Genomic DNA, 18073 nt, shown 5'->3' on the forward strand with positions numbered 1-18073 from the left:
GCCTGGACACTCTACGGCATCCTCCAAGCAAACACCTGTCTGCCGTTCATTTAACCAGGGGGAAGAGAAAGCTGCGGCCACCCATCGAATGGGACATCTCGTTGTGACAGTCGGTGTCTCAAATGCCATCAAGGTGAGGGGCTGACTGCTCAGACCTGAGTCCTGGCCAGCCTCAGGTGCCCAGCACGTCTCCTTGGGGAAGCTTCAGTGAGCTGTTCCACACGCCGGATTTATTTCCTACAGACACACGTTTGTGCGGCGTGACGGTTACCACTCTGAGATGTCCGTGAACTTTACGGTGCCCGTTCCATGAGAGAGAGTCTGAAAAACCCGCAGTGAGGCCGACAGCTGCTACTAGGAACAGAGAGCGTTAAGGGCTGGACACACTGACTGCCCCTGAAAGTCATGTTGGAAATGGACATTTTCTGACAGGCTCACTCATGTACCCCAACCCCAGAACAAAGAGAAAGAGACACCAGTGGGGACTGTTAAGTCCTCTCCTGACGGCCACGGCGGAAACACAGAAACTCCGTAAACTGCAGACATGCAGAGTCGGCACCACAGAGGGGAGAACTCACACGTCAAACTCCGTACGGCTTTAATAACTGGATCGAACGCAGTCTCTCAATAAAACAAAAAAAAATTCCTTCCTCAAGGCAACCATTAGCTACAAAGGAAAAATGATCACATGTCCTTGGTCCATGAAGAAGACACATCTATTTACATTCTCAATGGACGAGAAGAGGAGGAAACTCACAATTAAAATTGTACGCCCCCCAAAGACACCCTGTGATAGATCACTGCACTTATCAATAACTTCATTTGGACTCCTTAAAAAACCAACACAGACATACTTTCTAGAGTGCAAAGTGCTTCTTATTAAATCCTTCAGTCACACAAAGCAGTCCGCTTCCGGCGCGGGGCTCTTTTCCGAGGCCCCTACTTGTACAGGCTCATGGTGGGGCTCTGGTACATGCACATGTACGCGTCGCACAGCAGCCTCCGCGCGCAGCCCTGGATCCTCCTCGCGTCCAGGGAGTGCAGGTCTTCCGGGGACATCTTCAGGTACTCCCGGACTTCCGGGCACGGGGTCACCTGGGGGATGTTGAAGCCGTTCTGACCACCTGCGGGCGGGGAAGAGGTCTGCTCAGGGTCAAGGTGTCCACCTGCGGCCACCCAGCCCGCCCACGCCACCTGACGGCTCGGCGGCTCAGGCAGGCGAACTGGCTCATCTGGACATCCTGATCTGGCGTCAGGGTTCTAGAGGTCAAAGCCTCGCTCTGCTCTCAGCAGTTTTCCCGCTTCTCGGTCTCAGAGAGGGCTCTGGGGCTGAGCATGAAGAAAACTGGCGAAGGGACCGGCAGCCCGCAGAAGTCCAAACCCACGCCCCAGGCGTCTCTCTGCACCCACAAGTAACCACGTGACCAAGACTGATGCACGCGGCACTCAGCGCTCCCCGCTCCTGCCTCCCATCCCCACTAGAGACTGTGGGGGGCGGGGGTCTGGGACAGGGAACTGTGCTATCTCCTCCACGTGAACACGGCCCCGGACAGCCCTCGCAGCCTTCGGTTCCCGCCATCAAACCGACAGGGCTATGACCAGGGTAGGCGTAGGGCCCCAGCGGGCCCTGTTGGGGAGCTGGCTCAGCAGGCCGAGGGGCTTTTCCAAAAGCCTGAGCCCTGTGCTTCTGAGTCTCACAGTTAAGTGACCAGTTACCTGGGGCAGCAACGCACCTCCAGGAGGGGCCGTGCCTGCAACTGGGGGAGGCTGGCCAGCCCTTCCCTCGCCCTGGGCTCCTGGTGCAGAGGCTGCCGTGGGGGGTGTCCGAGGCAGGCAGAGGGCCTCGCCGGGAGAGGGGGACAGAAGCTTATAGAGGAGAGGACAACGGGGAGCGGGGGCCCGGGCGTCTCAGCCTTGCCTGCCACGGGGCCGACGCTGTTGCAACACCTCTTCTCCAAAGAAGAGGGCCGCTCCTTCACTCATCACTCGAACAACTGGAACAACGCTGCGGGCTCAGCACAAAGCCCTTCAGCGCCGAGGGCACCGAGACTGAGTTAAATGTGAGCCATGTGCCCTGAGGCCCCTCGGCCTCAGGTTAGTGACGGAGGAACAGGGGTCCTTCCCACCTGGCCTGCCTCTGGGTGGGTGACTTAGTGGACTTCCCAGAGAGCCTGGCTCCTGTGCAATCGGCACGTGGCTGCCAGCTCATACAGGAAATGAAAGGAACCTGGAGGTTCGAGAAGACAAGCTGGAAAGAACACCTCTTGGCCCCAAAACAAGAAGGTTGGGGTCCTGTCTCTAATGAGGACCACGCGCAGGCCAGAACCACACAAGGCTGTCATCGCTACTGGCAGCAGGCCTGCGACCACACTGCGAGGCCCCGGCCTGTCACCAGCAAGGCCTCCCCGCTCCCACCGCACATCCCAGAGGCCGCCCCCCAGGACCGCCCGCCGCCGTGCGCGTTACCATCCCGATCCGCCATGCTGTCGAAGAAGAGCCAGGCGGAGTCGTCTTTGCCGTACTTCACGAAGGCCACGTAGTGGCTGGTTTCGATGCACAGCACGGCGAAGAGCTCCATCTTCTGGCAGGGGATGCAGCCGTGTCGCCAGTCCCAGTCGGGCAGGTCCTTGGGGAGCGACACCGGGTTGTACTGATGGTTCAGCCTCTTGGGATGAAGGTGGACCTGAAACGGGACGGGAAGGAGCTGAGCCCCAGGTGTCTCGTGAACAGAGCCCCTTCCCAGCAACCAAGCACTCCACTGGAGTCTGTCTGACGAAGGGAAGAGGCGTCAGCAATGCCACTTAATTGTGAGTTTCCAGAAGTGAACCAGGCGTTGGAGCACCTCCCGGAGCCCGCAGCCTGCCCCCAGCACAGGTGCGCGCCGCCGCGGCCCTCACCTGCGTGTTGCAGGTCTCGCAGAACTGCTTGATGCTGCCCGCGGCGATGTCGCAGTCCTCGTAGCACTCCCGGCACTCGAACATGGCCAGCCCGCCGCAGATCCGGCACTGCCGAGGGGCTGCGGGGCGGGAGGGGTTAGGGGCCTTTACAGAGGGCACGCTTTCGTCCAAGGGAGTGGGAAGTTCAGCTTTAAAAAGGACAGCGTTCAAGGGCTCAAAAGAGTCTCCCCCTTCCCCTCCCCATCAGCCTTAAACTGGATTTCCGTGGATTCAGGGTAACTTTAAAGACATTTCCCCTGAACGAATGACAATGTTTTTAACTAATATATATTCTACGGTGCTCTCCCCTGATTACAAAATGTCCATAGACGAACATTCCAAGAGATGAGATGGGATACAGAAGGAATCTGAAGGCATTGACAGTTTCGGTCAGAAAGAGACAGAATTTCCTCCAGTCCCTTCTGTCTGCACTTTTACACAATCCTGTGTGTGTGTGTGTGTGTGTCACCTCTTGTAGAAGCAGCGACACACCTCATTCACAAGCAACAGCATACATGACCATGCCCGCACGCACGGGCGTGCAAACCCGTGACCTCCTGTGGCCGTGATCTTACCACGCGGGTTCACCCCAGTCCATGTAAGAACCACCCCCTCCTGTTAGGACAAAGACCGTTCCCAGCTTCTTCATCACACCAACAATGCACGTGGGTGCCCGGGGAATATTTCCTGGCGCACCTGGTTATTTTCTTGGAACAAATCCCTAACGCTGAAATGACCCAGCTGTCTATTCCCAGGCTCCTCAGCACTGAGCTGCCTTCAGAGACCTGGGGTCCTATCACTCTTACAATTAATGAGAACGACCGGCAGGCCATTTCTGAAAAATGCACAGAACAGAAAACTCTTATACTTACTGTCTTCAAGTAAATCTGTTATATTTAATTCCAGAGAAGGAAAAATTTTTTTAAATAGTTTAAAGTCTTTTCCAAACCGAGGCATCTGAATAATCAGGCATGACGGTGCCTAAAAAAAAAAAAAAAGAAAAGATGTATTTTTAGAGTCAACGTGCTGAGAGAATCGTTTCCCTCTGACACTGTGATGGTCAGGGTGGCCAAGTCCAGCAGTGGCTTCACCGTCACACCGATGGCCTGTCGGGCAGGAGCAGTGATGAGCCCCAAGACTTCCAGCTGCCTGGCCCTGCAGACACACGGACACATGGACACATGGACACAGGGCTCTCGCAGGCCGACAGCCCTGGGTCTCAAACAGCAGGGAGGCGACGGGACGCCGTCCCGCCCTGGGGCTGCATCGTACAGAGGTTCTGGAAGAACTGCTTTTGCCTGGATAATAAAGACACTGTCGCCACCGAAGGACACAGCTCCTCACATTTGAACGAACAGACCACCGCGGCTGTTAGGGGTTCATGAGAACACTCCCTCGGAAACGCACACGATAGAAACGGGCTGCGTGCACGACCGCTCGCGTCACGAACACACCCGATAAAGAGTGAAAGAAACAACAGACATGGCTTGTCCGTCGCAACAGCAACGCGAGTGGGTTCACGTGGCCTCTTAGTGCGCGGACGTTCCTTTCTGAAAACTCGGACTGTATGCTTGGGTAAATGTTACATTGGGTAAAATAACTTTTAAAAAAAGCATAAATCATCTTTGCTTTAAACTACTTAAAATTTTCAAATTACAAATTAGCTTAATATTTTCTTGGCATGAAAAAATCCAAAAAGTTCAATCTTAATTCTAAGGCATTTTTTTACAAGGACAAAATTGAAACACTGCATTTCCTTTAAACTGGTGTTTTGTTACCAGTCTATTCCCAACTATCCTCAGTGGGTTACAAGTAACAGTATTGAATCTACCGGTAGTCTTAAGAATCCTAAGAAATTTCTTTTTTTAAAGATTTTATTTATATATTTTTAGAGAGGGGAAGGGAGGGAGAAAAAGTGGGAGAGAAACATCAATGTGCGGTTGCTTCTTGCACACCCCCTACTGGGGACCTGGCCTGCAACCCAGGCAGGTGCCCTGACTGGGAATCAAACCAGCGACCCTTTGGTTCACAGGCCAGCACTCAATCCACTGAGCTGCACCAGCCAGGACCTAAGAACTTTCATATAAAATACAAGTAATGGTCACTAACCTCTGCAAACTTCAGGTTACTATTGATAAAAGACCATTCTAACAACTGTTGAATTGTAGGGACTCCAACTTTCTCATTTTTTCCAATAAAAATTTGATAGAAGTAACAGTCTTGTACTTTTTGACCCGCTGACCTAAAAGAATGCAGAAAAAGCATATAATTTATTTTTGAAGTACTCAGATCAAAAGGTGAAGCGGTCCCAGCAGCATCTGAGAACTGATAAGTATGCATTTGACGGTGCAGCGTCGGACAGTCAGAACGAGGGGCAAAGACAGTCACTGAGGGGAAATAACTCAAGACCCGTGGGCACAGACCTCGAACACGATCTCCTGTTCTCATTTGCATACTGAGAAGCCCCCCGTGGTCAGGGGGAAATGACGGAATAGCATCACAATCATCGAGCACTGTGTTGCCACAACCAGAAGCTAAAATCACTCGTTTCAACTTAACAATACCAGTGTGAGTGCATTATTTATTCTGTAAACATTTAAGGAAGTATTTGGGTAACATGTTTAGGTATAATTTTAAATTGAGTAAATAACACCCGCCATGGTACTGGCCAAATCTGCAAGGCGTCAAACTGGACCTCCAGTTTGACCAGACCAGAAAAGGGACCTCATATTCCTGAACGGGGCAGACGCCCCAGGCTCCCTGGGCCCCATCTGTCGTTTCCGGGGTGAAGGGCCTGCCACCGGGGGCAGGACAGCACTTCGGGGCAAGTCCCTATTCTCTCTGGTGTCACCACCTAGAATTCCCATCAGAACCTGGCGTCCATGCCCCCGCTCCTCCCGGTCTTGTTTTCCGACTGCGTGTCCCTTCCCGCTGCATTCTGGGTAATCTCTCCAGATCTTCCTCCTACAGGAGCAGCCTCTCTTCGTCTGTGCCTGCGGCATCCTGGGAGCTGCCCCTTCCCAGTCATATACTTTATATGGTGACACATATGTGTACACACACACACACAATTTTTTATTCTGCTCCTGCATCTGGTCCCCCAGGTGCCCCGAGGACCCTGGTAGCACACGGCCTGTGTTGTCCCCTGGAGTGCATGACGTCCTCAGGTGTGCCCGGCCAGGGCCTCTCCTTCCTCGGTTCTGTCGGAAGGCTGAAGGGCTACATATGCTTAGTTCTATTTGTGAGCTTTCTGTTCACATCTACTGACCCGAATCTCTAATGTTACACCAGCATCACACTGCTTCTACGTCTAGTGCTTTGCCTTCATAGCTTATAATTCTTAAAAGTAAAAACTTCCATTTTCCACCCATTTCATCTTGTACAGAACTTTAAAATCACTTCGCAGAGTTAAAAAAAAGCTAAGATCTTGCTTTTATGCAAATCATTTTGTAAAAATATTAGCATCTTTATTTAATCTTCCTATCTAGAACACAAACTTCCTCACTAATTAATGAAAACACCTTTCAATTCTGTGCAAGTCTTTTAAAAAACCTGTCTCGATAAAATTGATTTCTTGGCAATTTATACTTTTATAATGCATGAAATTATCCCTTTTTCATATTTGTGAGAGGGCACAAAGAAATCCTGTTGATTTCCCCACGATTTTTTCCTAAATGGTCAAATTACAAATTCTGGTATTAACTCCAAACTGTTCTCTAGAATTTCCCGGGTGCACACGCAGCCTCACTGTCTCTGAATAGACAGCAAGTCGTGTTCTGACATTCGTCCGTTAGAATGCCCAACACGGTGTCAGAACCTAATCTTGCTATCGCCAGCCCCACCCCTTCCTAACTGTCGATTCGGCACTGGCTTCAAACGCCTCACTTCAGACAAGAGTTTGAGTTCTTGTCTGTGATTAGCTTTCAGGGAAGCAAATAACACATTAGCAAGACTTTCAGCAGAGAGACCCACAGCGGAGTATAAAGCATTCAAACTATTTGGACAGTTCATCCACTTGGAGTATGTCACTGAGAACTCCACTGTATCAAATCCAAGGTTTTCATTCCGGATGGAGAGAGAAAGACCACGCTACACAGCTGGGAATGAGAGCTAATTCACTGAGGGATGGGGACTCAAAACCCATGTTCTCACTGTGTTTGATGAGGTTAGAATAAGATCATCTTAAAAGGGCTCATTAATCTAAGTTAAAGAGTATTTACATATACTTTTTTAAAGATTTTACTTATTTATCTTTAGAGGGGAAGGGAAGGAGAAAGGGAGAGAAATATCAATGTGTGGTTGCCTCTCCTGCGTCCCCTGCTGGGAACTGGCCTGCAACCCAGGCATGTGCCCCGACTGGGAATCGAACCGCGATCCTCTGGTTCGCAGGCCCGCACTCAGTCCACTGAGCCACACCAGCCAGGGCTATATATACTTTTGTAAGAAGAGGATTTGCACTGGTGTGTATCACTAGGGTTAAAATCAAAAGCACACGTCTACATTGGGTTTGCCCCTCGAGGTAAGTAAAACACTACAGAGAAGACAATGATTGAGATCAGTTTGCGCTGTGCCAGACTGGCCTGTGAAGATCCCGAAACAAACACAACATCAGGAAATCCCTGGAGGCTTCATTCCCAAAGAACGGGGGCATGGACATGGTGGGGGGGGTGTCTCTTTCCCAATGCTTCTATATAAGTTTTTAAATTACCTTATTTTCAACAATGGTTCCACCCTTAAAATTTGATGAAACAAGATATTCAAGAATTCTTCAGGATCTAGGAGAAAATAAAAAGTCAAATGAGTCAGAGACAAAACTTTTAAATAATTATTTTTATAAGTCATATTCTTCTACTGGATTCAATGCCATAATCAATCTTGGTTCAATTAAAAGTGTAGTTCCCAAGTTTTCCAAACTAAAACTACAAAGGGTATGATAAAGTACTACGCTCTGATTTTGTTGTAACTTTATTGCATTTGAAACAGTGTAATAACGCACATACAGTGAAGTAACTTTGTTTCCAGGGGTTTAGGGCAGGCGGAATGAAGCCTGAAGCTCGACCTTGTCTTTCCCCGATCTTGAACTTAGCTTTTAATTACTGAGTCTCCAAACGCCACAGCCAGTCACCCCATGCTGGGAACACACTCAGAGTCAGGAGCTGAGCCTCTGAGTAGATCTGCTATGAATGGATTGAAATGCTGACTCAGACCACAGAGCTGATCCCTCCGTAACAAGGACAGCTCGGCGGGACAGTGCGGGGGCACCCAGCAGCCTTCACCACATAGGGGGACAGGGACAGTTGGTCACTGCAGGGTGGGAAGGGTGAACCCCCTAGCTGCCCAGTCGGCACACGAGAGCCGGGCAGTTTCTGCCCAGAGCTCGCTGTCCCGAATCACCGCCCCCTTTAGAAGGGAGCCGGCACTCTGAGAACAGGGGGGGAAGGTCGCACGGCACAGGGGAGCTTCTGTCTTAAACTCCCGAGACTACGCAGGCGCACATTTCAGCCAATAACTTTGCACGTGCTCTCTGCTGGTTCCGAGGGCACGTCCTGAGAGGCGGGACAGTCACCTTTCTCTTCAGACGTAAATCCTGATGCAGCCTCCACTTTTTCAAGTATCTTCCTCAGTTTCATAATCTTTGTTGCACACACATAGCCATATCTGTGTTAGTAAAAATGGGAGTGAAGGCTGACGTATACACTAAAACAATAATATATTTTGACAACCACACATTTCTTATATCACTTTAGCATATCATAAATCAACAGACTAGACAATTATTTTTGAAAGAGAGAATCATGGGCTTCTTCTTGTGCTTTGACTAAGACTAAGACCTAAAGACTAAGACTTTGACTTAAACTAAGACTCTAGGATCAGACTTATGCCAGACACTGTTAGACCCTAAAACTATCACATACTAACACGAGAGAAACTGTTTTTAATCTACTATGGTTTTTAAACGCCATTTGCTTAAGAAATTAAAACTAACTTTAGAGAACGGAACCTACGATTTTGAGACAGAGACACCCTTTACTGTAGTGCTGAAGGATGAAACGGCCGTGGGGGAGGAGAGGGCAGCGATGAGAAACTGGAATAAAGTCTGCACTCACACCAGGCATCAGGACACTCCCTGTCAGCTGTGTCGGAACACAGAGTGCATTCAATGTGTTTAATGTCCATCATGACCAAATTCTCATTCTCACCACGGCTTCAGAAGAGCCGTGAGCGGCACCATGGGCTTACCACGGGCCGGTCGGAACGGCTGGTTTCAGTGCCACTTTTCACACCGACGGTTCCTTCCATCCTTCGCCCCGACACACACAGAGCACCCAGCACCCGACGCGGCTCCGTGCCGGCCACTTACATTCTCAGGGGGTTCACGATCTCCGTCCGCAGCAGCTCCTGAGTTTCACTGTAATACTCCACATCGTTCTTCTCTTTGGGCCGCAGCAACACAGTGTCCAGAACAGAACTAAACGCAAACAAGCTGCAGAACAGAAAGAGCGTTTTCCCCACACTGTCGATGGTTCTGGTTTTGGATTTTCTTTGTTTGACTTTGATTTTTTCAGAAACACATGCTACTAAGAACGTGAAGAGAAAACCTGCAAATCACACACCAAGCAGTGTTTTTCCATCACAACAAGAACCAAGACCCCTGCTGAGGGTCCCGCGGCTCCCTGGTCACGGCCTGCAGACCCTCCCAGGTTAAGGAGAACGCTGATGTCACGAAGGCAAACCGCAGACTGGCAGTGTGAGAGGACGCGAGTGGGCCCTGCGTGGACCCGGAAAACTTCTCTGCAAAAACTGGACCAGGGCCTGCAAGCCCGAGTCTCCGCCCGCGCCCCCATGCGGAGACCTAAATTTCTTTAAATGCAAAACTGTCTTGTGAGCGACTGACAGCGGGAACTTGCTGGTATCGAAGGAAAACAACACTCGGCTAATAGAGATGTTTTATCGGGAAACCTGAAGAACAGGATATCGACTGTTGCTTTTGTCAACACATCGGACAGACAAAGTAGTCTGCCCCCCAAAAATGGCACAGTCGTAGTTCTTCCTGCCCTTAAAGTTTCAACACCCCATTAACTCCCCAAGTCTCCTGTCCTGGCTGTGGACAGCAGGCAGGTCACGGTCAGTGCGCCCGGCCCACTCCTCAGAGGGGAAACCCCGCTGTGCGAGGCTGTCCGCCTGGGTTAACCGACACCATGTGGGCAGCAGGGCTCCCACGGACAGCGATGCTTCACAGCACAGTGGCCGTGGGAGTGCCTCCACCCGGGACACAGACAGGCCCAGGCGGTGGCCACTGCTGGTGTGCACAAAGACACTGCGCCTTGTCTCGCAGGCCCGTGGTCGCCCGCACACTCTCCGGACGGGGGCTCCGCTGGGACACCGTCACTCACCGTCACTCGTCGTTCACGGCACTGCATCTTACACTCATTTTTTCGGATGCAGGCTCATGAGACGACAGTCAACAGCTTCCAAGGCATGTACAGCAGGATGCACACCTCCCTTTCCTGCCGACCCCCAAACACCACTCACGCACATCACACACGTCCCTGCCCCCGGCGCGCTGCAGGCCCCCCTGCACCGGTTTCAGACTCACCAGAACAAGGTCGAGTCCAAGTAACAGGAGTTGTAATGCCCCTGGATGCCCTTCTTCTTCCCGGTCATGACCTCCAGACCCTCCTTCTCCATTTTCGGGGGTGTGTTTTCTTCCACCACTTCACTGAGGTAGCCTCCGAAGGCTGGAGAGAGAAAAATAAAAGTGGAAAAAGGGATTCTCTGAAACTACGGTGACAGGCATTCCCGTCCATGTCTGCACTTAAAATATCTTTTTGCATCTTGATGCCAAACGCACTTCTCAACGGGAAGCTAAGTCAAGGGGAGGTGCTGACGAGGGGAGGTGTTTTCAGCTTGGCACACAAAAAACGCTAGTGCCCATCTGCAGTCTCACTTCCACCACGATCCAGAAAACACCTCAGAACGCTAAGCAATTAATGTGCAAAACCACCTGCCAAGTAAAATATTTTCCCCAAATATGTTACTATTCATCTGAAGACGGTTTCTTCTCAAATTGGAAACACAGAACCAAATTCCAAAGTACCATTTCAACTGTACAGAAATTGTTTTTCATAAGGATGGTTTTCCTATTCACACCTGTTTGACCCTCAGAATGCTTCACCGCCACCACCCAGAAGGGCGGCCACAGTGGACAGTCCCGGGAAACTGCCCCATTACCCGGGACAAGGTCCACCCTGCGCCTGGCAGTCGGAACTACTTCTCACGGTGATGCTGGCTCCTTGCCGCACGCAGCACATGAGAGGGACGCCTTCCTGAGGGTGCCGCTCACTAATGCCCTTGAACACCACACTAGAGGGAGGTCAGGCCCAGAAAGGCCCCCGAGCCGCCTCCCGTGGTGCTGAAAATTAAATGTCGGGGATCAACAGGAAGAGAAAAATAAACCCCACTGCTTTTTACTTTTTAAGCCTCGACACGTTTTCCCAAGACTTTCTTAAATGTCCCCTCGTAGGATAACTGCAGCCTCCTGACACATCACCAGGCAACCCCTCTGACCGACGTGGAGGCCTGGTGATCACAGCAAGGGTCACATTGCGATGGGGCCCCTGCCACCGCCTGCCTGCGGAGCGTCCAAGGCCGGGGCTGGGGTCCCTCCCGACCGGCCGGTGGGTCAGCGGAAGGCGTGCACACACCTAGAGAGTTACAGCGCTCGATCTGGTTGGAGACCGGCTGCAGGGAGGCGAACCGCGAGTCCGGCCTGCAGCACTTGAGCTTCACGAAGAGCGCTTTCTTCGTGGCGCAGCTGAAGTAGCGGGTGCCCTTGAAGGTCCCGTCCGTGCAGCCCGGGCATTCATCTTCCTGGAAGAGAGACGCGCCCACGTGCGCTACTCTGCCTCTCGCAAAGGCAGCGTGCAAAGAACTACAGCTTGGGGTGAGTCTATCCTTTTTCTGAACTCCCACATTACACCTGTACCGAGAACGGCATCAGGAAACGGGTCCACAGCTAGGGATTCAAGACATTAACTCCTTGCCCTGGCTGGGGTGGCTCAGTGGACTGAGCACCAGCCGAACCACAGGGTCACCAGTTCGATTCCCAGTCAGAGCACATGCCTGGGTTGCAGGCCAGGTCTCCAGTAGTGGGTGTGCGAGAGGCAACCACACATTGATGTTTCTGTCCCTCCCTTCCCTTCTGTCTAAAATAAATAAACAAAATCTTTTCAATAAAAGACAATGGAAGAAAGAAAAGAAGTTAACTCCTAAATCCAACATGAAGTTCTTGATGGATTTCCCTTCAGAATACACGCTTCAATCTTCCCTGGTTTTACTGATTTTCCTTCATCTTTTCCAAAAGTACTAAAACTAGGGGTAGGGAAAGGAGGGGGCAGGTAGAAGAGGCTATTCATCTTACCAACCCCCCAAAATAGCATTCACTAGCATACAACCAAATAAAACAGGAAATATTTAAATCAAAGCTAAATGTACTCAAATTCTGCTCTCCTCAGGATGAAATGTCAAACAATGTATTTTTCTCATCACCAAAGGGAAACTCTCTCTCTAGCAAAGATCCCAAAAGATTTCTGAAAGTGGTAATTCATCTTAAAGCCGATGATACGAATATTAGACCCGCGGGGGCGGGAGACCGAGGAGGAAGAACCGTGGACGGGTTTGCCGTCCTTCCGGTTCCCTGTTTGATAGAAGGAGCCAAAATGCATGGACCTCAATCTACGGTCGCTCCGGGGACACGGACCAACTGCCATTTAGGGACAAGTGATCAGACGCTCTACGGTGGCAGAGGAAGCCAGGCGACGTGGTAATGAAATTGTTCCTGAGTGAAGGTTTTTCTGACAAATGTTAACACTTCACCAAAAGCATGAAAGAAGGGAAAACCCGTACAAAATCCCAGAGAGCAAAGGAGGGCAATTTTAGGTTGAACGGAGTTACCAGTTCCAGCCCGGCCAGCACCTCGTTGAGCCCCGGCGGCTGCCCGATCCAACGGATCACCCCATAGAAAGGGGGGTTCTCCTTGACTTCGGCCAGCGAGCCCACCTCCAGGCCGTGCGAGCTCCCCGGAGACACGGCCAAGGGGGGGCTGTCCTGGACGGGGGCGTTGTTCAGCTCTCCCATCACAGACTGCACGGACAGGGAGAGCGGACTGTGGCCGATGCTCCCGTTGGCGCTGGGCGTCTTCGTCAGGCTGAAGGGTAAGGAGTGGAACCTGCTCTCGCCGGACAGCGGGTTCGCGGATGGGGGCTGCTGGGGCGGCGAGGCTTGCCCGAAATCTGGTGACAGCTCTGTAACCGACTTCGCAGAGTCTTCGGCAACTACGAACAGTTACTCTTAATTAGAGAAATGTATTCAGGAACATCGAATAGGCCCCACAGCCCTAGGAATTAGTACGCACACCAAGTCCAACTGCCCGCCTGACCTGTGTGGCAGGACTCGCCCCACCCCAGCCTCCTCCACAACTGCTGCCTCCGCAAATGGCACCCGATTGCCCAAACCAAAAAGCGCCCATTACTGTTTTTCTCGCCACATGACCTCGATGCCCAGGAGAATGCCTGGCACAGAGTTCAGTTCCCAAAACACATGTGTTGAACAGATGAAGGAAGAAAAGACTGAACCGGAAGAATGAGATGTCCCAGAACCAAGGGAAGGGTGAGTTTTTCAATGGGAGTGTTTTAAAGAGGTGAAGACCCAGACAGAAAAGTCTTGAAATGATTCATTGATTCCAGATGTCTTCTATCCTCAACAGATCAGTTAGGCTAAGAGAACAAGCTGCTAATACATTTCCTAAATATTTTACGAATCTTAGTGGTGCAGTTCAAATTGTGTACAATGCTCAGCAACAGTTATAAAGAATGGCCTACTCATTCTCTTCCCCCAAACCACATGTGCTCCTGAAAAAGCCCTTTTTCTCCGATGGGTTGAAAAGGGAGCTAGAAAGAACACCATAGTGTGGGCTGTTACCTTCATCAATGTACCACGTATTTTTTGACTTCGGCTGTGGCTGCGGGTCAACGGAAGACCCATTTAAGGTGTAAAATAATTCAGATCGGTTCCTGCTCCCAGGGTCTGAGGTAGATCCTACGAAACAAGAAAAGTTCCTCTTAAAAATAAAGTCCCTATGCCTGGGAAGTCTTTTATAAGAGAAATTAGTATCCACATATTAACGACTATTCACACAACCAATAGATGTGCACAAACACACTGCATTTTATTAGCATCTTCAGCTTTTAAAGCTTTGGGAGCCATTTTGGCAAAAAGATGCTTCCCACCGGGACTCAGTATAGGAGGGGAAAGGAGTAAGTTTAAAGAAAACCACATATATACTTTTAAACAAACTACTTTTACTTTTAAAAAGCTTTTCAATCGTTCCATGTGCCACGGCTTATTTCCTAGCGTCACAATCAGCATTCCCCAATTTCCCCACTGAACCTGCGGGCGCACAGACGTAACGGAATATTCTAGAAGAGCTGCGCTCAGAAGGGCGTCATCTTCAAACACCGTACACAGATTAGTGAACGAACTCGGCCTGAAACATTTCACGTTTAAACATCTTAGAACTGTTGATCATCAAATCCCCTGCTTAATGTCTCCACGTCCTTGAGAAGGTGGAGCAGTATCATCTCTCAGGTCTCAGATCCTTAAATGCAAGACAGAGCTGGTGCCACCAGGTCACAGATCTCTCCAGACATTGCCCTGGCTCAGTACCAGGAGGCCAGGCTGCCGGGGCGAGTGACGGGGTCTCTGGAGCCCACACAAAAACCTGAGTTTTCCTTCCACTTAAAGTAGACAGCTCTCCGGTTTATACCTACAGCCCAGATTTGCTAAACTAAGTAACACACGGGTCTTAATATTGAGGCTACTTACATTTGAAAGTAGCATGTTTGAGCTACCCTACCTACAACAGACTACAGGTTAGCATAAAAAATACTATTACCTATGTATTTTATTGAGTTCTAAGTTTCCCAGGGTCCAATATCACTTAAAATATTTCTAAAGTACAATTTCCTTTTAAATGAGCCAAAATAGTTGTTCGCTAGATGACTGAGAAAAAATTCTCTTCTCTAGCCCACATCTGAGTTAATAAAAATTCTTACAGCTTTTTAAATGAGCTGTTTAGCTTATGTAACCACCAGCCTATAAATCTATGAAATCTGTGGAAGCTAACAAAAGAAAAAAACACCAAGCTAAGAACTCTGCATCTATTTTGGGGAGTTTCTGGAAGAGAGACAGAAATCTTTGCCTGGCGACCTGGAATTTAATTCTGCCACGGCCAGAATTCACGGAGGGCACCACTCTCTCATCTGCTGTACCCTCTGTAAACTAGCCACGCGGGGTGGGGCGGCAGCAGGCCCACAGTTGCTCACGTGGAGAGTAACACAGTAACTAATAAGTTACCAAACAAGAGTAACCTCTGTGTTTCACCCACTCGCAACTGTAACCCTCCATGTGCCCGCCCCACAGGATTACTGTGGACAGCTACAATTCTCAACAATACACAGATGTCACGGGCAGGGAGTTCCAAAAGCCAGGTGACGCCAGCAGAAGACAAAGGTCCTCACCGGACACTTTTCGGTCAGCCAAGGAAGGTTGGGAACGCTCGGCTTGGGCAACACTGTGTATAAAAAACTGAGGTAAAACTACTGAAACTGTTCGGAAGGAGACCATCCTCACGTCCGTGAAGGCGTAGGGCCTCCTCTCAGGGCGGTGGGAGGCCAGCTGGCACGCGACCAGCCGAGAACTGCACCCCGTCAGGCCATACCTGTAACCTTTGGTTTACTGTGGCCGGACGGACCTTTGTCCCCAATGCCTCTTGACGTGAAGGCGAGTTTGGGAGGCCTCCTGTCCTGGGTCACGCTCTCTGAAACGGCAAACATGCTCTTCAAAGACAAAAGCAAACTCTTCCAGGAGAAAAGCAATCGAGCAAATAAGGATGCTGTCAAGGACAAAATCTCTCCCACCGAAACCAGCAGCATGTTCACAGTGGTTTTACAAATTCTTCCAGGTCATCAAAAGGAGTGCCATCAATGCTGGATTTCAAAACAGAATTTCTGCGAGATGAGACACCTCAAATACCACTCAGCTAAATGCTTTAAGTTCTTGAAAACGTAATCACCCTTGTTCCGTTTTACTTGATATCCTAAAACACTACCAAGAACACCCTAGTCGGGGTTCTCGGTTTCCTGCCAGGGCTCCCAAGCCAGCATCCCCTGGACGCCCCGGTGTTCTGTGTGTTCCACACGCCGACATGCCCAGAAGACGCTGAGACGAGCGAAGATGAGCGGGCTGGTTTGCCAAGCAGCACCAGAACCTTTCACGTGCTAACGCACACTTTGAATCTCTCCAACAGGGAGAGATTACTTATCTGCTAGTTCCTTATCTGATAACGCTTTTGCACCAGTCTACTTTGCATCTCCGATGAACGTAACTCATGAACACAGTTTGGAAACAGTCTGGTTAAAAATATATGTCAGTTTTTTAAAACATACATACTTCAATAACACAAATGTGTATTCAAACATATAAGTAGGAAAGACCCAAAGAATTATACACTGATTAATAATGCAGAGAAAGAGCTAAATATCACTAATATTTCTGAAGAAAACGTTAAAAACTTCTGTTTGAAATGTAGGCATAATAACTTCGGCAAGTTTGCTGGTACAAAGACTACTTTACACTTGTGATCTGCGTGGGGTTTTCACCAACACTGATCAAGCAAATGAAGAAGAGTCAGTCCGGGAAGCGCTCCCCTGCAGAGTTCGACCACACGCGTGTGGGGTGTGGAGTCCAGCATGGCACTCGGGGCCCACGCCTGACGAAGCCGTGGGCCAGCAAAAGCCACAGCACCCACAGTGGGTTTCGGAGAACAGAAAGGGAAAAAGTAGGAAAATCTTGTATTTTAAATACAAAGAGAAGGCCATTTTTTTAAAGAAAACAGAAATAACACTGAATTATATCTAAATGATGCTTGGTAACCTTTTTCCATGGCTGAAGGGGAGGAAAATGCGTTGTTAAACTCTATCCTAAATGTCTCAGAATGTGATTAAGTAAAATATTATCTTAACTTAGAAATCATACCAAGTGAGCAGGATTCTAACCAAGCGGTAGGAGAGAAGCTACTGACTAGCACTGTTCTGACGCCACCACTTGAATATCCATGTACCACACACGAGCGCGACCGTGGGGGTGGATCGCCTTCACTGGCGAAAGCTCCCGAATTACAGCACCTAAACTGACTGCAGACGACGCGTCCCCACCACCGATTTAAGCACGGCTACTTCAGAGAGATGTCCGCGTGTGCACCGTGACCTGCGTCCACCACCGCGTCCGTGGGGACTCCAACAACGGCAGCAGGCACTCGTCACTGAGGCAGCCGGGCAGGACCAGGGGGCCAAGCGCGTGGGCCGGGGGTGACAATTCTGCTGGAGATGGGGCGGGGGGGGGCACTCCCCAAGACTAGGAATACAGATGGCACTGGAGCTGGGGACGATGGCTGTCTCCTGACAAAGACTCTGCCTGAGAAGGGACCAATGTCAACCCTGAGGAAGAGGACATTCCTACAGGATTCCACGCACACAAAGGCATTCTCGGAAGAGGGAAACTAAGGTCACCTGTCACCTGCAGACTTATGCGAAAGGAATGGCTAAAGGAAGTTCTCTAAAGAAAAAGGAAATGATCAAAAAAGGAATCCTAGAAAATCAGAGAGGAAGAATGACAGAAAGAGGAAAGTTGATCAAATACAGTAGGTTTTCCTTCTTCCATCAAGTTTCAAGTTATGCGTATGGTTGAAGCAAAAATTGTAACACTGGTGTGGTTCTAAATGTATGTCAAGGAAATATTTAAGGTAATGATATTATAAGGGAAAAGGGATACAAAAAAGGGAAGTAAAATTTCTAGTTTCATCAAATGGGTAAAATCATGTCACCAGTCAACTCTGATTCGATAGGTATACATAATGTAATAACTACAGCAATTCTGAAAAACCTATGTAAAGAGATGGGTTCAAAAATACTAGAGATAAATCAGAATCGATTATCAATAATGTTCAAGTAACCTAGAAGAAGGCAGGGAAAAAAATAGAGAAATTAAAATGAGAGAAAACAAAGAGAATACAAAATGTT

General features: G+C 49.6%; 1 protein-coding gene across 4 annotated transcripts in view; it reads right to left on the reverse strand.

The window, feature by feature from the left end:
• Nucleotides 1–581: 581 nt before the first annotated feature.
• The window catches only part of CYLD (CYLD lysine 63 deubiquitinase), a 31654-nt gene continuing 14162 nt past the window's right edge, over nt 582–18073 (reverse strand). For 3 of the 4 annotated variants that reach the window (XM_037066334.1, XM_037066336.1, XM_037066335.1), the window contains 13 exons: nt 15715–15813; nt 13917–14033; nt 12891–13270; nt 11642–11807; nt 10534–10675; nt 9298–9420; nt 8503–8594; nt 7645–7711; nt 5046–5178; nt 3809–3917; nt 2898–3016; nt 2467–2683; nt 582–1124 (listed from right to left, as the gene is read on the reverse strand). In XM_037066334.1, the coding sequence (XP_036922229.1) occupies nt 940–1124; nt 2467–2683; nt 2898–3016; nt 3809–3917; nt 5046–5178; nt 7645–7711; nt 8503–8594; nt 9298–9420; nt 10534–10675; nt 11642–11807; nt 12891–13270; nt 13917–14033; nt 15715–15813 (1949 nt within the window). In that variant the 3' untranslated portion in view covers nt 582–939. The remainder of the gene's footprint in view (nt 1125–2466; nt 2684–2897; nt 3017–3808; nt 3918–5045; nt 5179–7644; nt 7712–8502; nt 8595–9297; nt 9421–10533; nt 10676–11641; nt 11808–12890; nt 13271–13916; nt 14034–15714; nt 15814–18073) is intronic. The other variant, XM_037066337.1, reaches the window with a different exon arrangement.

Source organism: Sturnira hondurensis, unplaced genomic scaffold (assembly GCF_014824575.4).
Source record: "Sturnira hondurensis isolate 20B ecotype Veracruz unplaced genomic scaffold, ASM1482457v3 Scaffold0016617, whole genome shotgun sequence".
In the NCBI taxonomy this organism is placed as follows: Eukaryota; Metazoa; Chordata; class Mammalia; order Chiroptera; family Phyllostomidae; genus Sturnira; species Sturnira hondurensis.